Source organism: Electrophorus electricus, chromosome 14 (assembly GCF_013358815.1).
Source record: "Electrophorus electricus isolate fEleEle1 chromosome 14, fEleEle1.pri, whole genome shotgun sequence".
NCBI classification, from domain to species: Eukaryota; Metazoa; Chordata; class Actinopteri; order Gymnotiformes; family Gymnotidae; genus Electrophorus; species Electrophorus electricus.
In genome coordinates, this window is record NC_049548.1 from 9,918,756 (window position 1) to 9,929,982 (window position 11,227).

The 11,227-nt window shown below is 39.8% G+C and overlaps 2 protein-coding genes across 4 annotated transcripts; both read left to right on the forward strand.

The window, feature by feature from the left end:
• Positions 1 to 177: 177 nt before the first annotated feature.
• srsf2a (serine and arginine rich splicing factor 2a) lies at positions 178 to 3,638 on the forward strand. Of its 3 annotated transcripts, none has more exons than XR_004776858.1 (3): positions 178 to 687; positions 1,280 to 2,866; positions 3,325 to 3,638. XR_004776858.1 is itself a non-coding variant. In XM_027002694.2 (3 exons), exons 1-2 carry the CDS (start codon positions 332 to 334, stop codon positions 1,590 to 1,592), a joined length of 669 nt encoding a protein of 222 aa, XP_026858495.1. In that variant the 5' UTR covers positions 178 to 331; the 3' UTR covers positions 1,593 to 1,604; positions 2,770 to 3,638. The 3 variants fall into 3 exon arrangements, 2 of the variants coding, with proteins under 2 accessions (XP_026858495.1, XP_035389648.1); XM_027002694.2 differs by having other exon boundaries at positions 1,280 to 1,604; positions 2,770 to 3,638; XM_035533755.1 differs by having other exon boundaries at positions 1,280 to 3,638.
• An 839-nt stretch (positions 3,639 to 4,477) lies between these two features.
• LOC113572819 (matrix-remodeling-associated protein 7-like) lies at positions 4,478 to 8,814 on the forward strand. The gene is made up of 4 exons (XM_027002687.2): positions 4,478 to 5,018; positions 5,939 to 6,086; positions 6,173 to 6,281; positions 8,284 to 8,814. The coding sequence occupies exons 1-4, from the start codon at positions 4,785 to 4,787 to the stop codon at positions 8,396 to 8,398; spliced, it is 606 nt and encodes a 201-aa protein (XP_026858488.2). The 5' UTR covers positions 4,478 to 4,784; the 3' UTR covers positions 8,399 to 8,814.
• Positions 8,815 to 11,227: the final 2,413 nt, after the last annotated feature.

The following is an 11,227-nucleotide window of genomic DNA, read 5'->3' on the forward strand; positions in this document are numbered from 1 at the left end:
CTAGCTAACTATATGTAACAAGTAGACACGTCCATCGTAAAATATAACATGAATATGCAATACAAAAAGTGTTGTAAAATATATCTATTGTGCGCATGCGTGACGTTATGCGCATTTAAGGTCCAAGAAATGCCGCAAACCGAAGAGGGTGGGTAAATGAAGTAGCGCACGCCATAAAGCACTACACCGGAAATCCTCTTGCTGCCATTTTAGGTTTAGCCGCGCAGCGTGTTCAGTCCCGGTTCTTGTAATGTAACGTTGTTTTTTGGCTTTTAAGTTCAGTCTCACACTTTCCCTTTTTTTAAGTTTACGATACAGTTGTTGACCAAGGATGAGTTACGGCAGGCCTCCGCCCGATGTTGAGGGGATGACTTCGTTGAAAGTCGACAATCTGACTTATCGAACATCGCCAGAAACGCTGCGGCGTGTTTTTGAGAAGTATGGCCGAGTTGGGGACGTCTATATTCCCAGAGATCGGTACACAAAGGAGAGCCGTGGGTTTGCCTTTGTTCGTTTCCATGATAAAAGAGACGCTGAAGATGCAATGGACGCAATGGACGGAGCCTTGCTAGATGGGCGAGAACTTCGCGTCCAGATGGCTCGCTACGGGCGCCCGCCAGACTCCCATTACGGGCGCCGCGGAGGACCTCCCCGGAGATACAGTGGATACGGACGGAGAAGTCGCAGGTAAGGCCACGTAACTTAAGTGAGCCGAATATGTTCAGCAAAAACAACAGTCGTACGTCCGAAGTGCGAAATTGCATTTAAACTAAGACTGGGGGCAACTACAAAGTGCTTTGTCCTACAGGGCCTTACTGGTTGAGTGCGTTTCAAACGCTATGCTAGCTAGTAAGATAACGTTAGCCTAGCTTGCTATACTTGCCCTGTGGGTTCCAAGTTTCTAGCCAATTAGCTAGCTAACGTGATTAGCTTCCCAAATGGCTAGTTAGCTAGCGTAGTTACTTCATAAAACGAATTGGCCTGGTCCCGTATGTGATTGTCTTGGTGCAAAACGCTAGCTAGCTAACCCTACGGTTTAACTTAAGTTTAACTTTAGTTAAACTTTGGCAATATAGCTGTCTTAAAGATGCACGGTTACTAGCTAGCGAGATAGTTGGCGAGCAATCTCGTTAACTAGATGGAGCTAGTTTTTCCAAATATAAAAGCATTGTTGCAAGTGTAATGCAAATATTTGACTTGTCCTTGGACAAAAATGTTATACTTTTTTTACTACTTGATTATGAACACGTGGCACTGATGCTAATATTCTCTTTTCTAGCCGCAGTCCACGGCGCAGGAGACACAGCCGATCGAGGAGCAGGAGTCGCTCTCGTTCCCGAAGTAGATCTCGTTACAGCCGCTCCAGATCCAGGTCTTACTCCAGGTCCCGGTCTAGGTCTCGCTCTCGTTCCAAAACCCGCACACCACGTAGAAGCAAGTCCAAGTCAGCGTCGAGGTCCCGCTCAAGGTCCAAGTCAAAGTCTCGGTCCAGGAGTCGCAGCCCTCGATCCAACAGGGGGTCCAAGTCGAGGTCCAGATCCCGAAGCAGACCCAAATCTCCTGAAGCCAATGGAACTGCCCAAGAGTCATGAACCCAAGCTTAGGTAAGAACGACATCGGAATATAAAAAAAGTTGACACTGGTGTGGGGTCTTTTTTTTTTTTTTTTTTCCTCTTTCCCCCCCATAAAGTATGTCCCTTCAAGTTTGATTTAAGTTTTCGTTTTGTGATCGCTGTTCCTGAGGCTTCTATTACTAACTGCAAATATGCAGGTTCACATCAGGAGAAGTGGATGAAGAATATCTGCCATGTTATGTTCTTGGTTGACATGATGCTCTTTAAATTACAAATGCACTGTTAGACTATACATTTTATTTCAAGTGTTAACTTTTTTTGGGACCATTATCTGCTGCATCCTTTGGGAAATGATGCATGATCTGAAGGAATGCATGATTTTAGGTGTCTTTTAATGCACACCCTGATACTGATTTGGAGCAGCCAAAGGTAAAATCGTAAGTATTTAATTATTTGAAAACAATGGATTGTGGGTGGTAAATCTTTCATCTAAATGTGGAATTCTCTCCTCCAAGCTGCTGATTCCTGTTTGCAAAAGAGGAGTTTGGGGGCAGTTTGAGAGCAGTTAGTGTGTGATCCGACCATTGGCTGGCTGCTGCTGGTTGGCGGTTGCTATGGAGCAGGTCGGTCTCATTGAGTGTTGAGGTGGTGTTGAGGTACGTTCGAAGGACAATGGACTGAGGCCCTTTTCATCATCCTTGTCATACGCCCATGTCTATGGTTGCATAGACAAAAGCAGGATGGAAATGGTATGGTTTCTTTAAAGCTAGTTTAAGGAGTCAGCAAGCTGTCATAACTGACCTGTGGTTCTTTATTGCAAAAATTTGTAATGCAGCACTTTGCTGCCTGACTGTTAGTCTGCTGACATCTTAAAGTATGCTTTTAGAAATGCATACCCTACCCCCAGGTTTGTTGGCTTATTTCTGAGGTTACTCAACCCCAAGTAGGGCATACAACTAACTTGAGCAACTTTCAGACACTTGTTGCTCTATATACAAGTGTTAAAGGTGTGCTTTACTAAATGTGGATTTATTTTTTTTTTCCTCTCTTTTTAAATTGAAGGTAACAAAGTGAGCATTGCTTAACCAGCAGTTGCCACTTTTTATGGAGACGTACAAGCCGCAATTTGCTTGTATAACTGAAATGTTGTCTACTTTTAAGTTCTTCAAAGCTCACTAACTCTTTTCTTTCCTAGATGATCTCAGATGATTGAGACTTCAATATGAGGATCGCTTCGAATGGGGGAAAATCCATCTGAGGATTTCTAAGTTCACCTGATATCAGACCAAAAGGTTATTGTAACTTGGTCTACATCTTTTAAAGGATTCATTCTTTCAGTTTACCAGACAATTCTGTATCACTTTTTGAAGTTTGTGATCATATGCAATTGAATATTTACACAAGTGACATTTAGGTGAACATTTATTTTTTTGGTAGTTTTTGCATTTGTTTAGTACCTCATGTAATTGAATCTCCCAGACAAAGTAAGTTCATTTTAATCACAACTCATAATCCTTAATGACCCATTGTGTATTCGGGTCTTCAATGTAGTAGGTTTTTTTTGTTTGTTTTTTTTTTCTCTCCCTTCTTTACTGATTTAGGGAAGATTTGGCCAGATTTTCATTTGGATAAAAGCTAAAATCTTGTAAAATTTACTTTTGCAGTTGCTGAGCGAACGCTTTTGTGTTAATTGCTAATTTCACAAAATTGATTTTCTAATATTCTTTCTTGTGTATCTTTTGTGCACTAGGCGCAGTTGCGCAGCAGTTGAGTATTGCTGGTTAGCTGTTAAGGTGGCGTGTTGCGGTGCAGAGTGCTTGGCTGTTTCCGGTATTCTCCTGATTGCTCCTGTGTAACGGCTTGATTTGACGGTTTTTAAGATGAAGCGCATCGTCCTTTTGTAAAATGATCCTGTGCAGGTTCTTCAGTGACAACCTTGTGTGTTTTATTCAGACATTGGGAGGTAGTGCACCATCACATTTTCAATAGCAGCTTTTGTCATATGGGGGAAAATACATAATTGTAAAATTCATGTGAATGCTAATAAACTTCCTTTTGTGTTTATGTTTGTTCTTCTTTTTATTAATGAATGGTGTGCATTTTGTGGTAAGATCATAGTCAGAGTGTTCAGGGCCTCAAATGAATCAAAACTGCATATTTCCACTATGCACTTTTTTTAGTGCAGCATAAATTGCAAGAAGGCCTTGGGGATATTCAGTGCAACAAGCTCGTGCTGGTTTAGGTCTATACAGACGTGTTGGATCAAAAGTGAAGAGTCCTTGGTTCAAGTCATAATCATGACCGCCGTCGTTTCATTTATGAAATTTCAGAAGCACGTAAAGCACATCTTTTCTCGGGAAACCGTGTATATTTCTCTACGCATTTAAATGCGACCGCAAATAAAATCTCCCATTACAAAATTACTCCTGGATTGTGTATATATGCGATAGTCTGTTTATTGGATCCCCTTTTAACAATTACACCAAGAGAATTCCTTGTTGATTATGGTACATGATGAATAAATATTCTGATGTAGCATTGTTTGCCTAGGGTGGAAACGAGTTAGTCCGGTTGTCCTTAGGCCCACTTTATGTAGACATGGTTTTCAGTTACGCCGCCTGCGTTTCCTGATATCTAGCCACACTGCAAACAAATGAAATTGTGTGACGGTTGAAATCGAGCGAGTTTGTTCCTGTATTTGAAGGCGCTGATCTTAAAAAGAGTAAAACTATATCATGTCTGCGCAGAGGTTGCGTTTAATATGTTACTTGTTCAAAATAGTTAAGACCACTACTCCGACCCAATATTCCAGTACCAGAGTGGTGTACTGCATCCCGTCATGCAACTGTGTTGGAAAATCTTTTACAAGTGGTAGGCGGAACCTTCATACGTTTGTCGCATACTTCATACTAGCTATATACTACTACGGGGATGAGTATACATTCTATAGTAGTATAACACATCGACCACTGAATTACAGCTAACTTTATCCAAGTAGTTAGTTTATTATTTATGACGGAGTGAGTAAAGGCGTGTAAGATGTGGTAATTTGTGCCTCGCTACTTTAAGACTGCTTACACATGAGATATCGGATTAGAGATTCACATTTGCAAACAGGCGTCCGAAATCACCGATGTTCAGATAACGAGAAGTTCAGTATAAGATAGCTAACTATACGGCAACAAAAGCAGAACGTTTCCAAAAGAAATCATGGACATGTCCATGGATTTGTTTATCTTGCCTGCAGTCATTTTTACGATCTTCGCCATTATTGTAGGAGCTTTTGTGTTGTGGAAAATTCAAGTTTCTGCGCCCTCCACAACCATCTACAGGAATAGTGCCGTAAAAAAAGACGGAAAACCTTCCGAGTGCATGATATCAAGCCAAGCTGAAGCGTTTACGCATTGCAAAGAGCAAGAAAACAAAACCACCAATTGTTTAGAGGTAGGCTAGACCTTGTAACAGGCGCTTGAACCTTTACGTAGGTAGCTATAACTGTTTTAAGCACTTAATCTGTCGACCTGTTAGGAATGAACAATGTATTAGGATAGCTAACCTACATGTTCTGTCACCAGTCTGGGTGTTTTTGATGCATCCTAACTGGTCTGTTAGATTATGTATTTTATACCAAGTGGTGTAGGTTTTACTTAAATTTGGGGAGACATACTGCTCCACCCAACCTATCTCATCATATGAACATATGTCTTTTATGTAAAGCAAAACCTAGGATATTATATACACAGTGAATGCCAATTAATTATTTAATTATTTAAGCATTCTTACCTTGAATACTTTGATTTACTATGAGTATATTTTAAACATCTTCACATTAGAATTGTGCTCAAATTCACAATCAGCACAGCATCACTATACTTTTGTAATTGGCTTATATATTAATTTAATTTCAGTTTTGCTTTGTTTATTTTTAGATCTCAACAGAAAGTGACCTACAGTTTTACAGACAAAGTCACAGTGTAATAACTTGACATTAAGGAGCACTGTATGTGCACTAGGCCTACAAATAACTGCACTTCAAATGTTGAAAAACATGTACCAGTTATCAAGTAAAAAAAATGCCCATGCCTCAGTTCATGAGTGTTCCTCAAGGCACTGGTCAGCATCCCTCTTATTCTGATGGAATGATCCACCTTTTATGCCTGTCATTAGCTGTTACAAATTCAAGTACCTAATCACAATAATTTTAAAATGACAAGTTACAAAATGAAATCACAAGGATACTGTGCATGGTAATTGGGGGGGGATTCACACCCCTCCAAAGAAAGGGACCCACACCCCCGTGTTTAGCGTAGGAATTTTACCATCTTAAAGGCAAAAGTGACATCTCCCCTTTTCTGCATGTTTAGGAACTGTATTCAGGACCTGGTAAGCCCAATATTGAGTGGGAGGCTACAACACAAACAACCAAAGACATTTTACAGAGTAAAGCACATCAAACAATTGCTGAGAGTCAGTGTGAGAAGGGGAATGGTGAGTCTGCAGACTGTCCCACAGGTGGGTGCTATTAGAATATTAATAACCAGCTTGTGAATATACATGGATACATCTTGGAATAAAAAAAAAAACTATAAATTTTACAGTCAAAAGAGTGGGTGGTGAGGATAAGCCTCTAAAATGCATGCCGGGTATGTTGCGGACAAGCCAGCTTGAGAAGATGATGAGCAAAGAAGAGCTGGAGGAAGAACAAAGGTACTGTTTCTATAATAAGTCATCTCTGCACTTCCCTTGCATAACCATTGCAAGCATTTTCTGTACATTTAAAATAATCTGAAAGAAAAATATGTGCCCAAACAATTTGTGTGGGATTATCAAGAAAAATAATTTCACTTGCCTACCCTATATTGAATAAGACTGTCTATTGTCATTAAACCCCTAAAAACTCATCTCTGTTCATCCAAATGACAAATGCATAAGTTATTTCCAAGAAAAAAATCATTGAATCATTGAATAGTGTCTTAGATGTAGTTCTACACCTTGGCCTTCATTCAGTACGTGCGGATCTATGAATGTGCAAATGGTCCCCACCTCTATCTCCACCCACTCCTTTGCTTACTCACCTTCAGCTCAAGCTTACCTGCTCACCTTGGACTCTGCACATCAAACGTACAAAACTCTTGTTTGTTTTCTGTATTGCTAGCTACTGTACACTACACAATGGCAAGTGGTAATATGCCAACTAGTAACAGAATCACAAGTTGATGTAACAGAATGGTAGCGTATTTTATATATGGCCCTCTACAATGTTTGAAATGTAATGGTAACATGCCTTCATCTTAACTATGTTATCAAACAGCTAATAATGTGTTGCTAACGTTACACATCCTTGGTCTTGATCCCCACCTCTGATAAGTTAGGTACCTTTTAAATATAAACATAAACATCCATATGTACCATTGTTTGATAGGCATTGTTTGATAGGCAGTTAGCTTTGGTTCTTTCCAAAATGTGCTAATGTGCAGATCATGCATATGACTGCATATGGAAGAAGTTTACCTTGAAGCCTTTATACCAGAAAGTTCCTGTTCCATGATTAGATTTAATCTTTACTTTATTTACATCCAAATGCATGCAAAAGATTAGAGTATTTAATCTTAGTATTTACATCTCTGTTAAGTATATTTATGTAACAAATTAATTGAAAGCAGTAAGATTTATGCTTATCTAAATTAAGGTATCTAAACAGAGTGGATTAATTAAGCCCTTGCAATCCACATTCACCAGGCTCACCTAGTCACGCTGGAATCCACATGTGTCTTAGTGTCTATTTCCTTGACCACTTGCATAAATTCACTAATAGACTGCAACTTTTTAAAATAAATTATTTGTTTATATAAACAAAAGATTCTGATTTTGATTTGATTTTGATTGGTTCATCATCTTGAAATCAAACTGAAATAGTCTGAAAAATGAACAAATTGAAGAAATAAACACATTTAACAAATATACATTATTAATCCAAAAAAAAAAGTATTTATTTCAGGTGGTATGCAAGTTTTGGATGTCAGCCAGATTATCTGTGACTTCTGATCACTGGCTGGATCAAGTTTATCTTTCTTATATGTAATGGAGAGGTGTAAAAATACAAAATCCACCGTAAAAGTGAGAATATTACAAAGTTTAGGGGGGTTTTTGTGTTAAAAACATTAATAGTGCTGAGGACATTGTCTCTCTAAAACCTGCCTATGAATAAGTTATTATAGCACTAAAGTGTTATATTCTTCTTCTTCTTATTTACTATGGCATACATTTGGAGCACATTATCACTTAAGATCTTTAAACTTTTGTTTGTTTTTTTTAAACTTGCATTTGAAATACACCCTTGTATTTATTTTTGCTACTCCATCTAGAGGCTCTAGACAAGAAGGTTGTATAAAATAAAGCTGAGTGTCCAAGCTGTTTGGTCACTGTCACACTCCTCATTATAATATGTTTAAGTTGGATATTTGTGTAAAACAGCAAATATATCTTCTACATAAAAGTAGTTGTGTTTTAAAAGATGTGTATAAAATACCTCCACATTGGTGGACTGTCAACTCTTAATGTAAATTCAACTCTTAATGTAAATACACCAACATTATGCTTTGTATAATGTATGTTCATATTCTATGTCATTCACAAACTTTATTTTTCTTAAAAACAACGTTCTGTCCATTACGTTTATAGAGTGTGTATGTGTACATATTTATTTCAGAGTACAACGGGAGCAGCTAGCTGCCATCTTTAAGTTGCTAAAGGAAAACCAGGATACATTTGGAGAGATGACCGAGAAAGACATGGAACAACAGCTTAAGCTTTACTCTATCTAAACACTGTGTCCCCAGATCTTGGACTGCAGTAGCTCCAAGAAATGGAGTACAGTGCAGATTAGTGTTGCTACTGTTGAAGAATGGGAAATCAGTTTTGAAGGCCCTGGGCATTTTAAATTTTTCCTCTTGTCATGAAGTTCGATTTTTAGGATAACCCAGAATTCAGAACTGGTAAATTATAAAGTATAGTAGATCTATTATTTTTGTGTTTCTGTATTTAAGACTCTATTTTCAAGCTTCAAATATATAGTTAATAGCATTGTTGAATATTTGATTGGTTATAGAGGGGTTATTGTGTTTTAAATGTGATTACCGAATAATCATTGATTCACAGCCACACATTAAGGGCTTATTACATAACACTAGGTTGTTCATTGTCTTGCCAATATTTTTGTGTATTGTCAGTTATTAAAACACTAAAGGATGTGTAAAAAAAAAAAACAGGTATATCATTTTCACTAAAACCTTTTGTAAATATGTTCAGACACATTAAGTTCTGATGTTACGTTTACTGTAATACCATAGTCATGACATGTTTGTTCAGTTCTGATGTTGGGTATGTCACAGACTGAACTTCATTTCAGTTACCAGTCCTTCATGCCAGACCATGCTATGGTGGCATTTATTATCAGCTGCCTCCCAGGGTGAGCTAAGGCCTGGCGCATGGTGCCCTCTGACCACTGACTCACTGCGTGACTACCCTGCCTTTGTTGAACAGATTAAAGCAGTGTTTAATTACTTGTGACAGGAGTAGTAGTAGAGACTGCAGTGTATTAAGCAGGGCTCCTGCCCTGTGGCTGAGTATACCATAGAGTTTCACAATTTGGCAGCTGCCACCCAATGGATCAAAGAGGTATTTTGTAGATGTCTTTGTGGAGTTCACCAGAACACACCACCTTTGACCGCTGCCTACAAGAAAAACACCACTCCTGTCAGCACAGACAACCTCCACAAACATCCATGTGTTCTTACCTTCATCCATGTGTGTTCTTACCTCAGGTAAAACCCATACAGCTGGGAGACCTGTGTCTGTACTGACCACAAGGTCTCTAAATACCCAATTTGTCCTTGTACTGCAGAGGACAAGGCTAAAGTTGACAAGGTGAATAGCACGCTTCATGATGATTTATTTATTTTTTAATCATTTCCTTTTCATTTCTAGTTATACACACCCTTCTGCAATCCCCACAGCAGAGGAAGTCCAATTAGGAGTGGAAGACCAGTTTCAATAGAACATCTGGCCATTATGAGTACCTGGTTCTCCCATATGTACTAGCCACATCACCTTCAGCTTTTCAGTTGACAGTTCCATCCAAAGAAACTTACAATTATGACTGAGTACATCAGTGGCAACTTGGCAGGGGTGGGGCTTGAACCCACAATCTTGCAGTTACAAGTCAAGTACTTTAACCACTAAGCTAGCACTTGCTGTCCCTTGGCTGTGACATGTGCCAAATACTTCCCACTCCTGCAAAACCATTTATACTCCAAGCTTGAGAAGTATGAGGTTAGGTATCTCAGCTACCTTAGTAATGCAACTGGCATACAAATGCAGACAAGCATGGTGAAGGTGTTGACCCAGTGGCCCCGTCCCCAGACACACTATGTCCTGCAGCATTTTCTCCAACTTTTAATGAGGGGATTATCAGGGACTTTAGTACTAAAGCCAAGCCTCTAATTGATTTATTTCAAGGCAAGGCTCAGCTTTTAGAGTTGAATCTGATGGCTGAGAGTGTATTTAAAGAACTAAAGAGAGATCTGACTGCCACCCCATCCTCCAGCATCCTCATTGTTATACCATGGAGGTGGATGCCCCCAAATGGGAGCAGTGCTCTCCCAGCGCTTCGGGGCTAGCCCCAAATTCATTTCTCAAAGAAACTGTCACCAACAGAAAGAAAATATAGTGTAGGGAATGGGGAGCTTCTAGCCATCAAACTGGTCTTTGAGGAATGGAGGCGCTGGTTAGAGGGTGCTTGGCATCATTTTGTGGTTATTACCAACCACAAGAATGTGCAGTATTTACAGATGGCCAATCACCTGAATTCTTGACAAGCCAGATCTTCTATCTTCTTTGCTAGGATGAATTTGCCATAGCGTCAAGACCAGGGTCAAATAGCATAAAGGGTTAAGCACTCTCTGGTCAGTTTGACCTGGAAGCCACACCCACCAACCAAGAATCCATACTGCCCTCTCACTGCTTCCTATGTGCCGTAAGATGGGACCTCGATCATGTCATAGTTTGGACCTATCCAAACCTTCAATGTCCTACACACTTTATGTTCCTGTTCAATGCCGCTCTCCTTTCATCATGTGGGCCCATAACTCTCTGTGCACTCTACTGGTGGCCTTCTATGCAGTAGGAAGTGGCCAAGCATATGGCTTTCTGAGTGACCTGTGCCTGGAGCAAAAGTGCCCCACACTCCACCCACTGGCAAACTGCTCCCACTGCCTACTCCAGAGAGGGCCATGTGGCAGTCAACTTTATAACTTATCTCCTGGCTTTGGAAGATAACACCACTGTTCTCTCCATAGAGTTTTATCCCCCCTCCCAGCTCTTTTGACAGACCAAGAGACAGCCATGCTCCAGTTCCAGCAATTTTTTCCTGCCAGTTCGGCCTGCTAAAGGACATCGACTCTGACAGAGGTATATCATTTACATCCAAGGTGTGGAAGGAATTCCTGGATAAGCTCAAAGTTATAGTGAGTCTAATGTCTGGGAACCATCCTCAGGCTAACTGCCAAGTCGAAATGGTGAACCAGGAACTTGGTAAGTTCCAGCTATACTGTTAAGAGCATCTGGAGACTTGAACTGCATACCTACTGTGGACA

What these genes read in the sequence shown, in the direction of transcription:
- srsf2a (XM_035533755.1), top strand. Translation starts at nt 332, where the DNA reads ATGAGTTACGGCAGGCCTCCGCCCGATGTTGAGGGGATGACTTCGTTG. An exon ending in TACGGACGGAGAAGTCGCAG is followed by an intron (nt 688 to 1,279) that starts GTAAGGCCACGT and finishes TCTCTTTTCTAG; the next exon opens with CCGCAGTCCACGGCGCAGGA.
- LOC113572819 (XM_027002687.2), top strand. Translation starts at nt 4,785, where the DNA reads ATGGACATGTCCATGGATTTGTTTATCTTGCCTGCAGTCATTTTTACG. An exon ending in GTCTGCAGACTGTCCCACAG is followed by an intron (nt 6,087 to 6,172) that starts GTGGGTGCTATT and finishes TAAATTTTACAG; the next exon opens with TCAAAAGAGTGGGTGGTGAG. An exon ending in GAGCTGGAGGAAGAACAAAG is followed by an intron (nt 6,282 to 8,283) that starts GTACTGTTTCTA and finishes TATTTATTTCAG; the next exon opens with AGTACAACGGGAGCAGCTAG.